Consider the following 16,518-nt stretch of genomic DNA (forward strand, 5'->3'; position numbering starts at 1 on the left):
CACCAGCGAATAAACCGGCGACAACCGGTTCGGAAAAGCCAACTAAGCTACTACTAGGCAATTATACACGCAATACGTAACGGTTGTTCTAACCGGATAATTGCCCACCACCACACGCGGTCCCTACTAGGCCTTGATCTGGAACTCTTGATGGCATTGAAGCCAGACTCTTGCATCCAGGAGCGAATCGACTGGGCAGCGTCACAAGCCAGAGGATGTTCAGTAACGAAGGCTTGGAGACTAAAAACTGCATGTTAGCCAGATGACCTGATGACAGAATGACAAATGCCATCAATACATACCAACCAAGCTCAACAAGTGTGGCAGCATAATAGCAGCTTTGTTATCAGATCCGATTGGTTGCTGCTGGTTCTGATCACGGTTGCTGTCGGGCGGTCGAGGTCCTCGGCACCAGAGCAGTATTCTCATGGTGGACTGAGATTTGTTGGGCAGATGCTTAGAGTCGAGGATGGGTAAAGAGGAAAGAGGGAAGAGGGAGAAGGTCCCCTTTTTATAGACCTTTGGCATGCGCCTCACCGCAGTTTAAAAAAAAAAAAACATTACATGCATGCCACACCGCTGCATGCCACACCAATCTGAGCGATAGAGGGGGTTCTGATTATGCGATAAGATTAACCGGATTATCCGGATAACAATGAGTCTTAGTGCCATTTTCAATCACCTCCACACTATGATTAGGCAATGATCGCCAAGCCCCATTCTGCGTCACCCAGCGGAGGACTGTCCACCCGTGCTTTGCTGGCATTAACAATTGCACACTATCTCAGCAAGATCTGGGACCATTGTCCGCCCAGCACGCAGTCCCACAGCTGTCTTGTGAGCTTAGAGAACCCAAGAACGTGGGATTTGCCAACATGGTATGTTATCAATAAGTTTGACGGCCTCTTGGAAACGATGATTGAGGACCCACCTATCTTTAGATACGCTTTGCGGTTCTTAACCCCTTGGTGGAGGTGGAGCGGGATATCCCAAAAGAGATAAAGGTTGTACCCTCCATGTGGAATTCAAACGACTTGAAAACAAATCTAAAAACAGGCGCGCTGGTTCAAAAGGTGGAACGAGCTCTTGACACATACAACCGAACGCTCTTACTCTTACAAAGGGGAAGGAAAGCAGAAGCCAAGACGTCCTTTGAAGAGCTCTTAAGTTGGGATGTACTAAAAGACAAACTTCCTGCGGTGCGGAAAGAAATGGGAAAGTCCGTTCGAAACATTACTTGATATGTTTGTTGTCTTTTATTTAGGCGTCGGGTGCCCACAGTTCTCCAGCACATGCACTACAGTATGTTGTGTACAAGAACTACGCTGCGTTATTAGAACAGGAAGGAAATTGGGAGCAAGCGCTTTTTCATTTTGAGCAGGTGTGACATTTGACTGTTTCGCCTGATTTTTGTTTGAATGCATCATTGATGATGAGTATCATAGGCAGCAAAGATCGATCCCACCGACGTCTCACTTTGGTGCAGAATTGGGAGTGTAGCGGCGCGCGCAAAGTCCTGGGATACCTCATGCCATGCCTATATGGCTGGTTTGCAACGGGCAGATATATCCGCCTGTCGCTTCAAATGCTTGGATGGGGTCATCAATGTAAGTTCATGGGATGCGCTCTCCAGACGAATGATGTTGGCTAATTTAGACTTGCTGCAGGCACTCTACGAGATTGGTGACTACGGATCCTGCCTAAAGTACCTCAAAGAAGCTTTCGCGATTGATCCTCAGTACCTCCGTGGTCGATGGATCAAGAGGCAAATTGTTGGGGAATATCTTGAAGGGCAATCGTTTACCAGGTTAGTTTTATGAAATGACGAGAACCGGTCTTTATCTTCACACTAATATACCATTTTGTATCCATATGCATATGTGCAGTGCATTTGAAGAGGACATTGATGCGCATGATATCATTGAGTATCGGCTCAACCCAACCGCTCTGCCAGAACTTGTGGATTCCACGATCACCCGATCTCGGGAACCATTGTCGTCTGGTATAGGATTGCACGTCCTATACTCTTACCGACAGTTCGACTAATTGGCCTATGTATACCTATAAGGGGTTTGCAACGTCGATCATGATTCTATCAAACTGCACCTGAGAGAACTTACGTGGACTGGGCTTGGTGCAATGCTATTGGACACATACCATACATTCTACTCGTGAGTTCCACTGACTCATCCAGTTTATCGACAGATGGTTTTGGGGAGTTCACCGTCATACCTTTCATAGATCATCCAGTCAAGGACAAAAATTACCCGAGCAGCATCCATTTCGACTTCATTGCGTGCGAGTTCATATTGCAGTAGATACTGGAAAGGATGGGGTCGACGCTTCTGAATGCCAGGAGTCTGATGCGATTGAGGTCATCATAAAAGAAGAAGGAACGAATGTACCCCATGAGCATGAGAACATTGCCCCCGGTCCAGATGAGCAAGTCACCAATGAGAGGAAAAGGAAGTTAACAGACGGAGATGACTCTAGAAGGTGCTTGCACGCAAGTCATTGTCGTGATGCTAGATGAAGCGCCAATACAACTCATCTATCTTCAAGGATATCTAAGCGTGTGCGAGACCGAATAGAACAAGAGCAGCAGCAAAAGGCTACAGAGGAAATCGACATCACAGAAGTGATTGATCCATGGCTACCAGATGGCTTTTCGATTGGCCTAGAAAACACGGACCAAAATCTAGTGACAGATGTTCCGTCCTTCCTCTCCACATTTTGTTCAAAGATCTTGTCGCCCACAACGGGAGCAGACCTCCGTCGTAAAAGCAAAAGGTAGTACCAAGTATTCCGATTCATGTTGTTGCGATGTGAGAGTCTCAACGCGGATATGCGGTACCCAGCATACGCAAAGGACGCAAAGGATCATTAGTTCCAGCCGCCGATTTGATGAGTACCCCAACGTCATCAGCTGCTTTTGGTCCAAATGCCTTAAAGTCATTCGTCGATTCCGTGAACTTGCACAATTCTGGTTTAATCGACACCATACGTTTCTTTGTAACATGGGTCATCCTTGGACAAGTTAAGCCGGACCGTGATTTCCAAAGACATTTTATGGACACCCAATGGCCAGCAGGGTTGCGAAGTATTGTCCCGTCCCTGTTGCGGATCCTGGAGAAGCATAATGCAGGGGTAATGTTCTGGAGGAATGCATACCCATCAGCATTTTACTTGCACGACGGCGATTCGGGAAGATGTCGCGAAGGAGAAGCCAGTGGAGCTATTCTAGAGGTACCTTTTGGGTGCCCGTCTTCATTCATCTTGTTTCCTAACGCCAACGGGAATATGTTAACTTTTCTCAGCTGTTGTTGAGTTTGTCGGAAATACTCTGTGATGCCTGGGGGTCGCAACAAGAAGGGTCTCCAAGTACCTCAATGTACGATTGGATACACGATGACTGCAGTGATGGGGAGGGTGAAGATGGGAATCCCTTACACCCACATTCCTTTCCGCAAATACTACACCGTATCATGGACTCACTGGTGGATGTATTGGGTATCATTGATGAGGACCGTGACCAGGATTCGTTGAGTTTTGTAAGGTAATATTGATCAATCATGGATTGGGCCGATTGTTATGCTAAATCTTCGCGTGTGAATCTTCAGATATTTGTGGTTGAAAGCACGGATACACGAGTACCGGCATGAATATGATATGGCAGCTCAAACATATAAACAGTGCGGCGAGGCTCTTGGTTGCCATAACTTTGAAGGCTTCTCTGTGAGCCTTAAGAATTGGTAAGATTATTCGATGATATAATATTTGCGCTATTCAATTATTGAAATGTGTTCGCGGTTCAAGCATAACGGACAATGAGATTAGCCAAAAATCTTTGGAATGGAAACGTTTGGCACTTGAGGCCCGTCAATATGTCCTGGAGGCCGATGCACAGTTCGCTCAAACGAATTATGAAGCCGTCATTGAGCGCCTTAAACCGGTCCTGTTAGAAGCAGCAGTCGCTTCTGGACTTTCGCCATGTGATACAATTATGCCGGATGACAGTCGAGAAGCATCCGAGCGACAAGAAGCAACCCAGATTGCAAGAAAATTTGTTTTCTACGATTGCGGCTTTGGAAAGCGGTATCAACTTTTTGACTTTTTGCGACAGGTAGCCAGTTCGCAGTTGGCATAGTTTTCTACATCAGGCTGTTGATTAATAGCTTTAAGGCTTTTCTGCACGTCAATGATCCCCAAAGCGCATTTGCTTGCACCGCGCACCTTTTGGTAGATGCTGTGCGTAATTCCTCTGCGGCCTCTGATTTCGAACTCCATCTTGAACGAGTGAGTGTCGGCATATTGGCTACCATACAACCACGCTACTTAATCACCCTTGTGCATAGCTATCAACTCTTCTTGGGGACGTTATAACGTATTTGCAAACATCATCAATGAGGACGGAATGGGTTCAGCTGCTTGAGGCATATCAGGGTCATGCATCAGGCACTGAGCCAGCTCGGAATCTCTTTCAAAATTTTCTTTTGGGCGTCTTCTTATGTGTGAGAATGTGCTGGGTAGCCATGAGACATTACAAGGAACTACCAACCTTATCTAGGAGGTCCGCCATAGCACATCGGATTAAGGCGTTGAACATTTTCGTTGTGAGAAGTTGGATTCTGTTGTATTACGTAGTGCAGGCGCTTCATTCCTCGCCAACTCGGATGGCACTGGATTCCAAGGAGGAGAAGAAGAAGACTCAAACGCCAACCGAGGAAAATGTACCTTCAACGACGCCTATGGACTTAGATGCGAAGAATGCTTTGCAACAGGAAAACATTGTTGATCGCGAGGCTACGAACGATAGTGTGACTGATGTGACTGTAGAAGGAATAGATCAGCTAGCGGATCTATTGATAGTTGCCCACCGTGAACTTGGGGAACTCTCTCTGTGCGGCCTTGATAACGGTACGTCTGGTGGGGCTTTGCGATGTAAGCACCAATTATCCTAATGAATGCATTACAGGCGCATTCTTGAGACTCATTCTCCAACACATTGGCAAAGCATCTCGTGACTCATACCAGGCTGAGTTGTATCAATGCTATCACTGTCTGTACGGTATAAAGGTAAGACGTCCTGATTTACTGTTTGTGCATTTTGTGTACCAAGTTTATTGACTCTACTGTAAGGTGGAACACGACAGTGATATCGAGGATCATCACACGATCACGCTGCCTTTTGAGCGCGAAGCTGCTTCTGAAGTGTTTTCAACTGTTTCGCACTATGTTCTGACTAAATTAGCGCTACGCGGAAACCGCGGCATTCCAGCCGACATTAAGCAATGCCTGGATAAAGTCACAGAAGTGTACAGCGAACCTCCTTGGAACAATGGTCAGTATGACTTTGTCTTGTGGATCTAACATTTCACACTTGTCTCACGCTTCAGTATGCATAGCTCGGGTTGCAGTCAACAAAGAGACGATTGATCGGCTGCTTGAGCGACCAATAGATGTAAGCGACATGGCGCCCGATCGAAGTGCCCTCGCAACAGTCACATTCACGGAAGGCGAGCGTAAAAAGATTTCCGGTGAGAGACATTTGAAATATCTTGCTGGTTTACTGCAGACACTTATCATAGTATATATCATCCACCTGTAGATATTTATTTTACCCTGTATTATTTGCAAGGCAAAATTATGTGGACTCAATATAAAACTCGTAGCCTTGCTCAAACGGTTGATTTCCACAAAATGATTGCTCCTTTGAAGGGTGCAACCGTACAGTACCTAGTACGTGACATTGCCACGCAACACAAACATACTACGAGATGGCTGATTTGACATGTTCCTAGTTCAATCTATATCTGAATCCGCGTCGCTGCGATAGTTGGATATCTCTAGCACAATGCTATTCTTCGCTGGCCAATGAGCACCTGGGACGCAATGCCATAACGATCGTAGACAACTTTGGGAAAATTCGTCTTTGGCAGCAGGTAAGATCGGTGCTTTAGTAATCTAGAGTTAATATTTTACTGATGTTATTTTGCTTTCTATAGAAAGCGTACCATTGCTACGTCCAGGCTAGTCACCTAGCCCGATCATCAACGGCGTCGGATTTAGGAACAACCTTGTGGGGTGACTTTGGGTACCTTTGTCATGCGATCGCGACGAAGCCTATGGCAGGAGCTGCGTTGTCATCGTACTTGCTCAAGATACGAGATCTTTGGTCGCGCAGATGGAGTGAATCCAAGCGATCATCTCCAAATAGCGTGGAAGTCGAAAGTCATCTTGCAGCAGGGGTTGGGCAAATCAAGAGCACCGAAGATCACGGGGCGGATGCGAGAAAAGCTCCAATGCTTCAGTTGGCAGCTTATTGCTTCCGCAAAGCCGCGGCATTGGAGAAAACGGATTGGCGTTACCCGTTCATGCTTGCGAACATTTACGCTAAACTTCGCAAGAATCCGGCGGTACGATTGGTTGTAGATTTACGTTTACGTTGTTGCCTTCTTAGATCTTTCATGCTTCTAGGTGATCATAAAATTGTATAGAAGAGCAGTCGCTTTGGTACCCGAAGAGTGGGTGACCAAGGAGCAGGTACCTTGTATTTGTTGTGGGATGCTCACAAGACTATGCTGAACTCTCTCGGAAATGCATAGGAAAGGATTTTGGATCCCATGATCAAGCTGGCCGGCTATCTCAGCAAGGCCTTGCACCAAGGGATAATACAAGTATGTCAGATGATTGTGGTCCTTTGACCTATGTTGTCCCATAAACACTCTCATTCTTTTGACATATACAGCCGGAAGAAGCGTTGGCTGCCTTGACGGATCTCCCAGACTCAACTGGATCACTTCCTGGCTCCCCTGTTCGCAGGAATAGCAGTACTCCGGGAACAGATATCAGTCTTCCCACATGGAAATGCTCCGCAACCAACACCGAAATGGATGAAGCGCGTGCGCAAGCATTTGAGCGGATTTGCATAGTTTTGATTCGGATGAAGGTTATTGACAAGAAGAAGTGGCAGCACAAACCGAGGTCCAAGGTACTGAGGAACATGACAGTTTTCCTTTACCTCCATGGCCGATAACCAGTTGTGTCGACAACAGCTTGCTTGGATATATTACCATGTATATAGGGATACGGAGCGGGCGAAAGGGGAGTTGAGTGCCTTATTTAGGAAGGATGACAAGTCAAAAGGATTTGTAAATTTTTGGAAACCCGAGTTTGAGAGGTAACAATTTTTTGGCAGTAATAGTCCCGGATCAACGCTTATCTCACGATATTAGGCCTGGCAAGCACTTCATTTGGGTACACAAGTATACCATGTTTATGATCGACCTTCTTAAAGAAACGTCGGACATCGACGGTTTGAGAAGAATATGTCGGAAGGTTCGCAAAGCGGATGATGTGCTACTTTGGCCGGACAAGATTTGGAAGCATGCGTATAGCTCCTGCTTTGAAGTAAGTCATTGTCCGACCTTGTACTGGGAGCGTCTTCTAAGTTCCCTGGATCAGGCGCTTGTGGCAACGGTCAAGGGCGAGCGAAGCACCCCTCTTTCAGGAACAATGTCTAAACAAGAATTTGACGAACGGGCCCCAGAAGTCGAAGAGCGCATGTTTGCAGCTGCAGATCCCAAGCCTCCTCGCTTAGTCAATATGCTCTGCGCTTTTGATCTAAAAAAACTGGATGAAGGCTTTATGGACGAGGAGGAGCTGAATCTTCTGCTTGTTGACATATATAGCTCCCTTTTTTCCGAATTCAGTGGGAAGTCTAAACACTCTGAGAGATCTCAGGATGACATTATGGGGCATGCTTCAATGCAAGTCGAAACCACAAAGGACGGCACAACTAGCGCAGCTGATGAGACGGTACCTGCAGGCGGTGTGCAGCTAAATGGCGATGGGCTCGTCGATACCACAATATCTGGGAGTCCATCGGGCAATCCTGTAGAGACCGCACCTCACACCCAGGCGCTAGAGAAGGTGAAGTTCTCTCACGTGTTGCAGCGGGTACTTTCAGTGTGCAAGAATCCGCCCCAGGTGAGATATTTCTGCCATTTGCGTCAAGGTGAAAACCTCTCTCAAGACCAAGCTATGTCTAGATTCGACAAGAAGCTCCGCCACAAATTTCCGCAACGTCTGGAGATGTGATAGCGCAAGGGGCGACGAGTCCCCCGAACGCTAATCTGTTGATTACGGTTGATGCCAGCTCACCTGGCACGGTACCTAATGAGACAGAATCTGCAATTGATGCACCAGTACCGGTAGATGAAGATTAAATGGTCATTTACTCTATGGTACACCGTGTATCGCTTTTTGGTATTTTAAATAAACGCTCCTTTTGTCTCTTGGGTTCCTTGTTTAGTTTCATTGTCGTTTCTCGTTGTGATCTTCTTCTGGCATATCTGAATTTTGATAGGCCCCATCAGGCTTCTGGTAAGGACATCTGGCCAAGCGGGGGACACTTACTTCCAAAAATAGGTCGTGGTTGAACGCTGGAGACACGTCGATGTCTTCGCGTGGAAGGAGCCATTCAAGGAACAGCCAGATTAGATAGTCTAATGCTACAATCATGCAAGCAAGGATTCCGGCATACACGCCGCATTCATGATATCTGGGCAAAAGTAAGCATCAATTAGCTGTAGATGCCTCTCCCTCCTTACAACACGACAAACCTCTGCAGTCGTTCAACCAGCGAAAGATGTGGGTCTGTCATAATAGTGTCGTAAACCTGATGATACGGTCGTATGAGTTTTTCATTCCGACAGGAGATCATCACAGAACTAGAGAAAACAACAGACCATCTCCGTTCGTTCAGCAACATCGCTCCAATTGTACATGTCTTTGACCCTCTGATGAAAGCGTAGCGGGTTTGGCGCGTCAGTTCGTATGGTCTCAATGGCTCTCGAAAGAGATGACACCAGGTCTTGATCCAGGGTATTACACCGGTCAGGCTGAGAATGTTAACGTGTTGTCCAAATGGCACCCACCTTTCTCATCCGGTTCAGCAAACAGTACCATATCTTCAGGTAAAACCTCAGGCACTCCCCCAACACGTGTACTGACAACAAGCAAGCTGTACATTATGAGCAGGTCTTAGAACCGCCATACTTCGTAGTGCTCTGTAGGGAAACGTACCCGCAACATGCTGCTTCCACGATCGCAATGCAAAATGCTTCGGTCAAGGAAGTGTTTAGAAAAATATGACCTCGCACAAGTACCTGAAGCCATGCATAATTCAATTAGCACCTATCAAAACTGGCATACGTTCCTGGTTCCTTACGTCTCTCACGCGTGCATGATCGACTGCACCCAATAATTTGACACGGTCTTGCAAGCCATACTTGTCCTGCATTTGTTCCAAATCTGTTCGTTTTGGCCCATCCCCGGCTTGGTCACGCCCAAGTCAACATTTGGTGAGCCAAGGCCATCAGAGACGTCCGCCGATGCCAAATTGATCGCTTACCGATTAGAAAGTTGACGTCTTCAAATTGGGCACATATGCAAGGAATTACCGCCACCATTAGGTCTACCCCTTTACGATAGACGAGCCGACTGGCTATTACTATTGTGACTAGTAAATGGTAAGAAACCTGCATATTGGAATGGCTACAAGAGAGTGATCACTCACTTTTCCCCGCCTCTCGTGCTGACGAATTTGGCCGGAAGTCTGCCGCAACGACAGCATTAGGAATAACTGACACCTGCAGGGGATCGAGGGAGGCCCGAAGTACGGTATTCTCTTTACTGGGTCTCAATATATGAGCATAGGGCATGTAAATGATCTATTCGCTTTTCCAGTCTTTACCTGGTGTGGGAGACACAAATGACATGATCGATATCAGACAGCGTGAATTTCAGTAACTTGTTGGTCAAGATGCTACTTGCATCCTCGAACCCGAACAAAGAGTGATCTGTGAAACAGGCGCGGAGACCCATAGTTCTTGCATGCAGAATAGCTTCATGACACATGGACGAGAAAGCCTAAGCAAGATGCTTAATGATTGAACCATCCCCTTCACTATGGTGCCACAAACACATAGTGCAGTATCGTACCCCATGTCCGTGAACGACGTCGATACGCTCTCTGACCACAATGTATCGAAAGAGCGGAAAAAGCGAATACACAGTTGGAAGGGACACTTGGTCATAGACCAGCCAATGGGGGATATGATAAACTTTTACTCCTGACGTAAGGTATCGTACACCCGCCCGTCGTCCATAGTTGTGCGTAACGACGATAACCTGCGAAGAAAGCCATTCGGTTACCACCTATGCCAACAGATGCAGCCTAGTTTATTACCCCAATGTACCTTATGACCCCTTCGCACCAAGCGCTGTGACAAGTGATAAATGTGCGCTTCTACTCCACCCATATTGGGATAAAAGAAGTCCGACACCATACTGTGGAAAAGGAGGCGAGAGACTATTGAATACGAGAAGCTGGGAAGACAAAGATGTCTATAACTACCATATATTGAGACGCCTCATGTCCCTGCATCCCTATGACTTTTTCGCAGCACCGGTCTTGTAAGTCAAATGCGACGTCTCATCAACAGTCGGATGGCCGATCTCGCAAAAACATAAAGTGGAAACGGACGCGACCAAGGGTGTGTTGGCTTAGTACTGCTGCGCACAACATTTAAACATTTGCACTGCCACTCGAGTCATGGAAGGTCGCGCTGAGCAAAACAGTTGTGCCTCGTTTCTACTGGAAGACATTTTACTCTTCACCACGGCGATGGGCACAGCGGTTGACCTTCATCAGTCAACGTCACTCTTTGAGGAGGTGAAAAGCTTTACTGCACCTCTAGACGTAATGACGAGCGACAACGGAGGGAACGAGGGCCAATCGAAGGCGGAGGGTAACAGCAAGGAAGTTATGAATTCTGGTATGGAACCTTAGGCATAATCTAATGAAATAATGCAGAGGAACACTGGGATAACCTGTTCTTCCGTCGACTGTCATTGTAAAAGTTCCTGGTTCTGTTGTGGCAGAAGCGTCAAAGCCCGCCGGTCCCGTTATCAAGCCTCGTACCACCAGTCTAAAGTCACAACCCGAAGAGCCCGTACGAAGTACTTCACCGGAACCAACTTCCTGGACCGCATTTATCAGGAATCGAGCCAGCCTTCTGGGCCTCGGTAGCTCGAACGACCGAAAATATGACATCAGCTCAGAGTCGGATGATGATTTAGGGTATCCAGGTCTTACCTCACCTTCACGGCGCAGACACGAAAAGGGTAACCACACTGAGAGGATTCTCTCTGATCTTGACGAGGAGTCAGTCGAATTTCTGCTGTCAAGGCTAGATATTGAAAATCAAGCGCTGGCGCTGAATCCCAAGACCATCTATGTTGAAGGAGGGAACATTCGGGGACACCAGCCTACGCTACAGGCTCTAACAGTAAGCCTAACCCACTATTCAACAAAACCCCCTGGTCCAGCTCAAGAACAAGATGAAGCCGATATCGATTTTTGGAACTCTATCATCGAAGATTATGCGTCCACCTTACATAAGATACCGCACTTACTCACGGCAAGAGTGCGTGCTGGCATACCTCCACATTTACGAGCAAAGATCTGGACCATCATGTCCGGAGCACAAAAGGACCGCTTCGATTCCTTATATCCATTACTCTTGAAGCAGGATAGTCCTTTCGACAGAATCATAAGACGGGATATCCCGAGGACATTTCCAAAATTAGACATGTTCAAAGAGGAAGGGGGCGAGGGACAGCGGAAGCTTTACCAGCTTTTGAAAGCTTATAGTATCTACGACGCCGAAGTAGGATATTGTCAAGGCCTCAGCTTCGTTGTTGGACCACTACTGATGCAAGATGTAAGACCGTGTGCTTGAATGGATGCCTTGCAGCAGATTTTTCATGGGAAACTAATCCAGAAAGCGGAACTAAACAGATGTCGGAAACCGAAGCTTTTGCGGTTTTGGTACGGCTAATGGAAGACAAACCACCTGCGGCTAAATCTGCAAGCAATGGCAACCATCACCCTCACCGTGCTTACGCCCTTCGGACACTGTTTACCCCAGATATGTCTGGCTTACATCAAATGCTGTATCAACATTCCGAGTTAGTGCGGGAGCATCTTCCTGATCTGTATGGGCACTTCCAAGAGCATGGCGTTACCGCAACCATGTACGCCTCACAATGGTTCCTCACACTTTATACATATCATTTCCCGCTTCCTTTGGTATTCCGGATTTTTGATATTATCTTTGCGGAGGGGGCCGTTGAAACAATGCTCCGATTCAGTATAGCCATTCTGAAGCGGAATCAGTTGCGGCTTCTTGAGGAGTCCGAATTCGAGAACATTTTGGAGATTCTCAAAGGAGATAGACTTTACGAAGTCTATCAGGACGATCCAGAAGCGGTGGTCAGAGATGCCATGGAGGTACAAGACATCGTCAGTGAGAGGAAGCTGGAAGGTCTCCGTCAAAGGTAGGGCGATGATCGAGTTTCTAAGCCGCTGGAATTTGCTCACTCCAAACATTTTAGCTACACCGAAGAACAGCGCAAAAGGGCGGCAACGATGTCGGATGCAGAGTTAGTGGCTCTTCAAGCCTTGATAAGGCAGCTTCGCGCCGAGACTTCGCGCCACCAGCAGTCATTAACTGAAATGGGTAGGGAAAATGACCGCCTTTCAAAGGACAATCAAAACCTGCGAGCAAAGTTGGTAGAGGCAGAGAAGGGGATTGAGGAGAAGGAGGAGGAATGCAAGCAGCTAAGGCTCAGGCTGAAAGAGCTGGAATCAACAGTCAATCCGCCTCAGGATTCTGATGTGACCAACGATGCACCGATTGAAAGTAGCGATAGCGCATAAGGGGGCTCGAGCATAGTCCTGGACGCTTTTTGGTTTGTGTACATAGCATGTCTTTATATATCACTCGAGCACGGTAGCTGTGTTCATCAGTTTTTTTCCTCTAAATTACCTTTGACACTGCAGCGACAGGAGTACGGATCCATCTCATGGTATATCCATCGCGAGAATATGGGATCATTAATGATATAAGGATGCAATTGACCTTAACTATCTAAAGCAGTTCGCCTCATAGATGGCAATTCCACATACTTGCAATGTCATAAGATATCCCGCTCGACTTCAAGCAAAGACCAGAAATCATACCAATCAATGGGTGATGCGAGAACTCTCCATTCCGTTGGCAAGACTCGGAATCCGTTGGGATGCACCTAAATATTTTAGTAACTTGGAGCTTCATCTTATTATTTCCTCCGCGCCAGCCTAAGCACCGCGTGCTGGGACTCGGTTTCCTGTTTGGCGGTTGGCGATCAAAACACTGATCCCCATGCCATGGCCAAGCAAATGAAGGCACCTCCGGGGGAAACAAGCACGACAGCAACCACAAGTACCCTAAGCAAAGTGTTCCTACGGGAATGGGTTCTAGTCGGCATGCTAATTTTCGGGGGTTGCTGCTCCAATGTCTACACGTTGGAGTTGCTGGTAACGTATGTAGCGTGTTGCATTTTAACCCCGTTACTTCTCAATTCGCATGTGAAGTTTTCTGCGTCCATATCCTAATGCGCTACCTGGTCCGTTAATTTAGTCATGCACCCAAGAGTGGACACTTGATCACATTGGCGCAATTCCTTGTTGTGGCCGTAGAAGGTTTCCTCTCGAACCTTGAGTGGGGCTGGGGGCCAGCTCTTGGACATGCATCTGGTCCAAAGTCTTTCCTTCCTCTTCGGCTGAAGGAGAGGAAGATTCCAATCCGCTACTGGATCGGAATGGTCGTGTTATTTTGGACAGTATCGGTACTGAACAATGCCTCCCTCGGATACAATATTGCGATGCCGTTACACATTATCTTTCGATCGGGCTCCCTGTTCGTTAGCATGGTTTTCAGCTGGTTATTTTTTGGAAAGATGTGAGTACCAACAATGGTCAAGTTCGCAGTTGTGCTCAGATTGATTGTCGTGCCAGATTTTCTCGGCAACAGATATTAGGAGTACTGCTTGTTTCCGTTGGTGTCGTGATATCTACCTACAATTCCGCGGGCACGGGAGAATCAACCAGTCAACCATTTCGTCAATGGCTCACTGGCATTGGGCTATTGACTCTCGCCCTCGTCTTGGCCTGTCTCCTCGGTCAGTTACAACAGCTCACTTACACCAAATTTGGAAGGCATTGGCGAGAAGGTCTCTTCTATACCCACTTCCTCGGCATGCCTGCTTTCCTCCTGTTTTACGATGATATACGAACCCAGATAATTGAATATAACAGCTCCCCCCTTGTATCCTTGATAGAGGCAGTGGAACCTTTCTTGGTAACCTGGCTTCCCTCGAGCGTATGGACCGCGTTAAATAGGGGACCATGGCTTCAAGTCCGTCTGCCCAGCATGTGGCTTTATCTGTTGTTGAATACTGCAACGCAATGTAAGGTTGAGTAATCAAAAATTCCGATCTCAACAATAGTCTAATTAGTCGCCCCTTGTTGGACAGACGTGTGCATTTCAGGAGTACATCGTTTAAGTTCTATGGCTAGCTCCGTGACGCTCAACATGGTATGTGGTAGCGGATCTTCCGTTATGACAATGTTCCTACATCTGATTCACCACATCCATAGATCTTGAGCGTCCGGAAATTTGTGAGTCTCCTGCTTTCCATACTCTTATTTAACAATCACTTCTCAATAGGCCATTGGTTTGGAGCAGCTGCTGTGTTCATAGGGACAGCTATTTATAGTGGAATAGGCGGATCCCCCAATACTACCACCGTAAAAGTAAAATCTAAATAATAGACTACTTTAGACATCCTCGCAGTCTTGGTGTATCCGACAATATCATGGCCCCCCCAGCAAAATATTGACGATCTGTATAATGCCGTATAAAGGCGCATATGCGAAGACTCTAAGAAAAAGGTTCAGGACTTCGATGCGCATATCAGGGCCTTGAAAAGGGCATGCGAACCGATGATGCCGCAATTTGAATAATCAGCCCAAAGTTTCTTCACCGAATGAGCCGTAGCGGGTATTTAAATAGCGCGTTTTCTTTCAGCAGAATCTATATACAGGGTGATGTGGAGGTAAAGGAGCTGTGAAGAGTGGGAGATTCAGGATTGTGAGGCCACTGGACCATCTCCCTGAGTGGCCGCACTTTGATCCGCTGGACCAGCTAATCGTTTGATGTCCGTACCCAAACGTTGTTTTGCTTCAGGGGCCAAGTCGGGATATACCTGTCAAGCGGGGGAGAGGGGGGGGGGGGTTATATTGGTTGCACTAACAGCGTAACGGGACAAGCGCGAGTAACTGAACATACCCCGCTCATGAACTCAATCAAATTGGCCTCGGGTAGCTCTATCTTTGCCCGCGGCCCCCACATGTATTCGTACGTATCTGCATCGGCACCTTGCTCCTTTACTCGGTCCAGATACGCTTGTTTGACATACTCCGTAAGGGCAGCTTCTATCGATCCAAAAACAGAATGTTCCTTCCCTTTTCTGATGCCCAACCTCCGCAGATAGACCAGAAGATGAGCTGTGAAGCATGAATCAAATGGTCACGGAATCGCTATCTATCAACATTTTAATTACCTTCGTCAATTCGTCGACCATTTACCAAGATGATGCCCAGTATTATACAGAGCAGAACCATCGTCGGTTGCTGATCACCCCAATTTACTATTGAGCGCTCTTCAGCTGATAGAGTGGAGCGAAGAAGATATGCTCTAGTGGATGCCTTTTCTCCCTTCATGACAGCAGCTAACATATTGTTAGTCTGGGAGTACTCTCGCGAATCTTGCTAGGCAATATCGGTGTACCTCGTTTACTCGTTTGACTGGCAGCGGTCTGACGCCTTTCCCGACTAGCCATCTCCACCATTTCTACCCCGAAAGTCTGGCGTAATCTTTCCTGGGCTCTTTGAAATACGGCAGCAAATGCTCTTGTGTGATCTTTGAGGACTATGGGATGTTGGTTAGCACTTGCGCTATACTATGGGAAAAGAAAATACTTTACCCTTCTTATTGATGTCATCGCGTTTCAGCGGCTGTTTTCGATGTTCCGTAGCAAGAGCAAGCCGGACCAAGTCCTTTACTTTTCGCTCAACTTCCTGCAAAATATTGTCATCAGAATTCGCAAATAAATAGGAGTGCGCGAAATAACCTACGTCGGGACTTAAACCCTGCAAATGTTTTTCTGCTGTGGTCACTTTACCCGAAGGAGGGTGCTCGTCCCCTGAGGATTCGTCATGGTTCAACTCAACCAGCTGGGATCGTCCAGGCTGCGAAGGCCCCACTTCTTCATGCTCTTCGTTTTCGTCCTTCACAGACAAACTTTCAATTGAGAGCGTCAGACAGGCTTTGACCAGTAAGGACAACGTACGGGAAGCATTCGAGTAGACCGACGTCGTTGCGACTAAAGCAATGGATGTTAAGACATACTCTCAGACGAAAAATGTGAGAAATGAACCAACCATCTTTACTGGAGAACTTATTTCACATTGAGAACCTGCGGTTTCGGACAGAACTCCGGACAGACTCGGATTGTTCACGTGATGGAACTGGCTATGACAAACTGTTGCCATGGCACGGCCTTTTC

The 16,518-nt window shown here is 47.0% G+C and overlaps 5 protein-coding genes across 6 annotated transcripts; 3 read left to right on the top strand and 2 right to left on the bottom strand.

Annotated features, from left to right (window-relative positions):
* Nucleotides 1-788: 788 nt before the first annotated feature.
* SPPG_09362 (uncharacterized protein) lies at nt 789-8,302 on the top strand. The gene is made up of 29 exons (XM_016757521.1): nt 789-878; nt 942-1,004; nt 1,074-1,199; nt 1,265-1,381; nt 1,446-1,607; nt 1,668-1,807; nt 1,887-2,002; nt 2,069-2,171; nt 2,242-2,496; nt 2,563-2,790; nt 2,859-3,246; nt 3,318-3,556; nt 3,621-3,752; nt 3,817-4,123; nt 4,183-4,296; nt 4,356-4,917; nt 4,976-5,076; nt 5,140-5,341; nt 5,406-5,537; nt 5,609-5,739; nt 5,802-5,942; nt 6,006-6,416; nt 6,478-6,543; nt 6,606-6,677; nt 6,749-6,991; nt 7,056-7,180; nt 7,236-7,410; nt 7,465-7,989; nt 8,052-8,302. Exons 1-29 carry the CDS (start codon nt 876-878, stop codon nt 8,226-8,228), a joined length of 5,556 nt encoding a protein of 1,851 aa, XP_016606712.1. The 5' UTR covers nt 789-875; the 3' UTR covers nt 8,229-8,302.
* On the bottom strand, nt 8,213-10,533 carry SPPG_06357 (phosphatidylinositol N-acetylglucosaminyltransferase SPT14). The gene is made up of 13 exons (XM_016754568.1): nt 10,421-10,533; nt 10,263-10,353; nt 10,006-10,194; nt 9,758-9,933; nt 9,581-9,696; nt 9,416-9,523; nt 9,233-9,339; nt 9,088-9,170; nt 8,940-9,025; nt 8,751-8,875; nt 8,625-8,680; nt 8,419-8,563; nt 8,213-8,354 (listed from the first exon to the last, which is right to left on the bottom strand). Exons 1-13 carry the CDS (start codon nt 10,438-10,440, stop codon nt 8,274-8,276), a joined length of 1,383 nt encoding a protein of 460 aa, XP_016606713.1. The 5' UTR covers nt 10,441-10,533; the 3' UTR covers nt 8,213-8,273.
* Nucleotides 10,534-10,618: 85 nt separating this feature from the next.
* Nucleotides 10,619-12,940, top strand: SPPG_06358 (uncharacterized protein; the record flags this gene model as incomplete). Its single annotated transcript, XM_016754569.1, has 4 exons — nt 10,619-10,841; nt 10,927-11,789; nt 11,867-12,405; nt 12,463-12,940. 4 exons carry the CDS (start codon nt 10,619-10,621, stop codon nt 12,785-12,787), a joined length of 1,950 nt encoding a protein of 649 aa, XP_016606714.1. The 3' UTR covers nt 12,788-12,940.
* Nucleotides 12,941-13,074: 134 nt separating this feature from the next.
* SPPG_06359 (UDP-galactose transporter) lies at nt 13,075-14,767 on the top strand. Its single transcript, XM_016754570.1, has 5 exons — nt 13,075-13,431; nt 13,530-13,850; nt 13,907-14,358; nt 14,425-14,486; nt 14,549-14,767. Exons 1-5 carry the CDS (start codon nt 13,277-13,279, stop codon nt 14,717-14,719), a joined length of 1,161 nt encoding a protein of 386 aa, XP_016606715.1. The 5' UTR covers nt 13,075-13,276; the 3' UTR covers nt 14,720-14,767.
* SPPG_06360 lies at nt 14,576-16,504 on the bottom strand (the record flags this gene model as incomplete). 2 transcript variants are annotated; one of them, XM_016754571.1, is made up of 9 exons in its annotated part: nt 14,576-14,831; nt 14,892-15,156; nt 15,240-15,457; nt 15,514-15,681; nt 15,741-15,881; nt 15,937-16,030; nt 16,088-16,240; nt 16,303-16,335; nt 16,394-16,504. In XM_016754571.1, 8 exons carry the CDS (start codon nt 16,502-16,504, stop codon nt 15,034-15,036), a joined length of 1,041 nt encoding a protein of 346 aa, XP_016606716.1. In that variant the 3' UTR covers nt 14,576-14,831; nt 14,892-15,033. The 2 variants fall into 2 exon arrangements, with proteins under 2 accessions (XP_016606716.1, XP_016606717.1); XM_016754572.1 differs by having other exon boundaries at nt 14,576-15,156.
* Between the last annotated feature and the right edge of the window lie 14 nt (nt 16,505-16,518).

Source organism: Spizellomyces punctatus, assembly GCF_000182565.1.
Source record: "Spizellomyces punctatus DAOM BR117 chromosome Unknown supercont1.11, whole genome shotgun sequence".
Lineage (NCBI taxonomy): Eukaryota > Fungi > Chytridiomycota > Chytridiomycetes > Spizellomycetales > Spizellomycetaceae > Spizellomyces > Spizellomyces punctatus.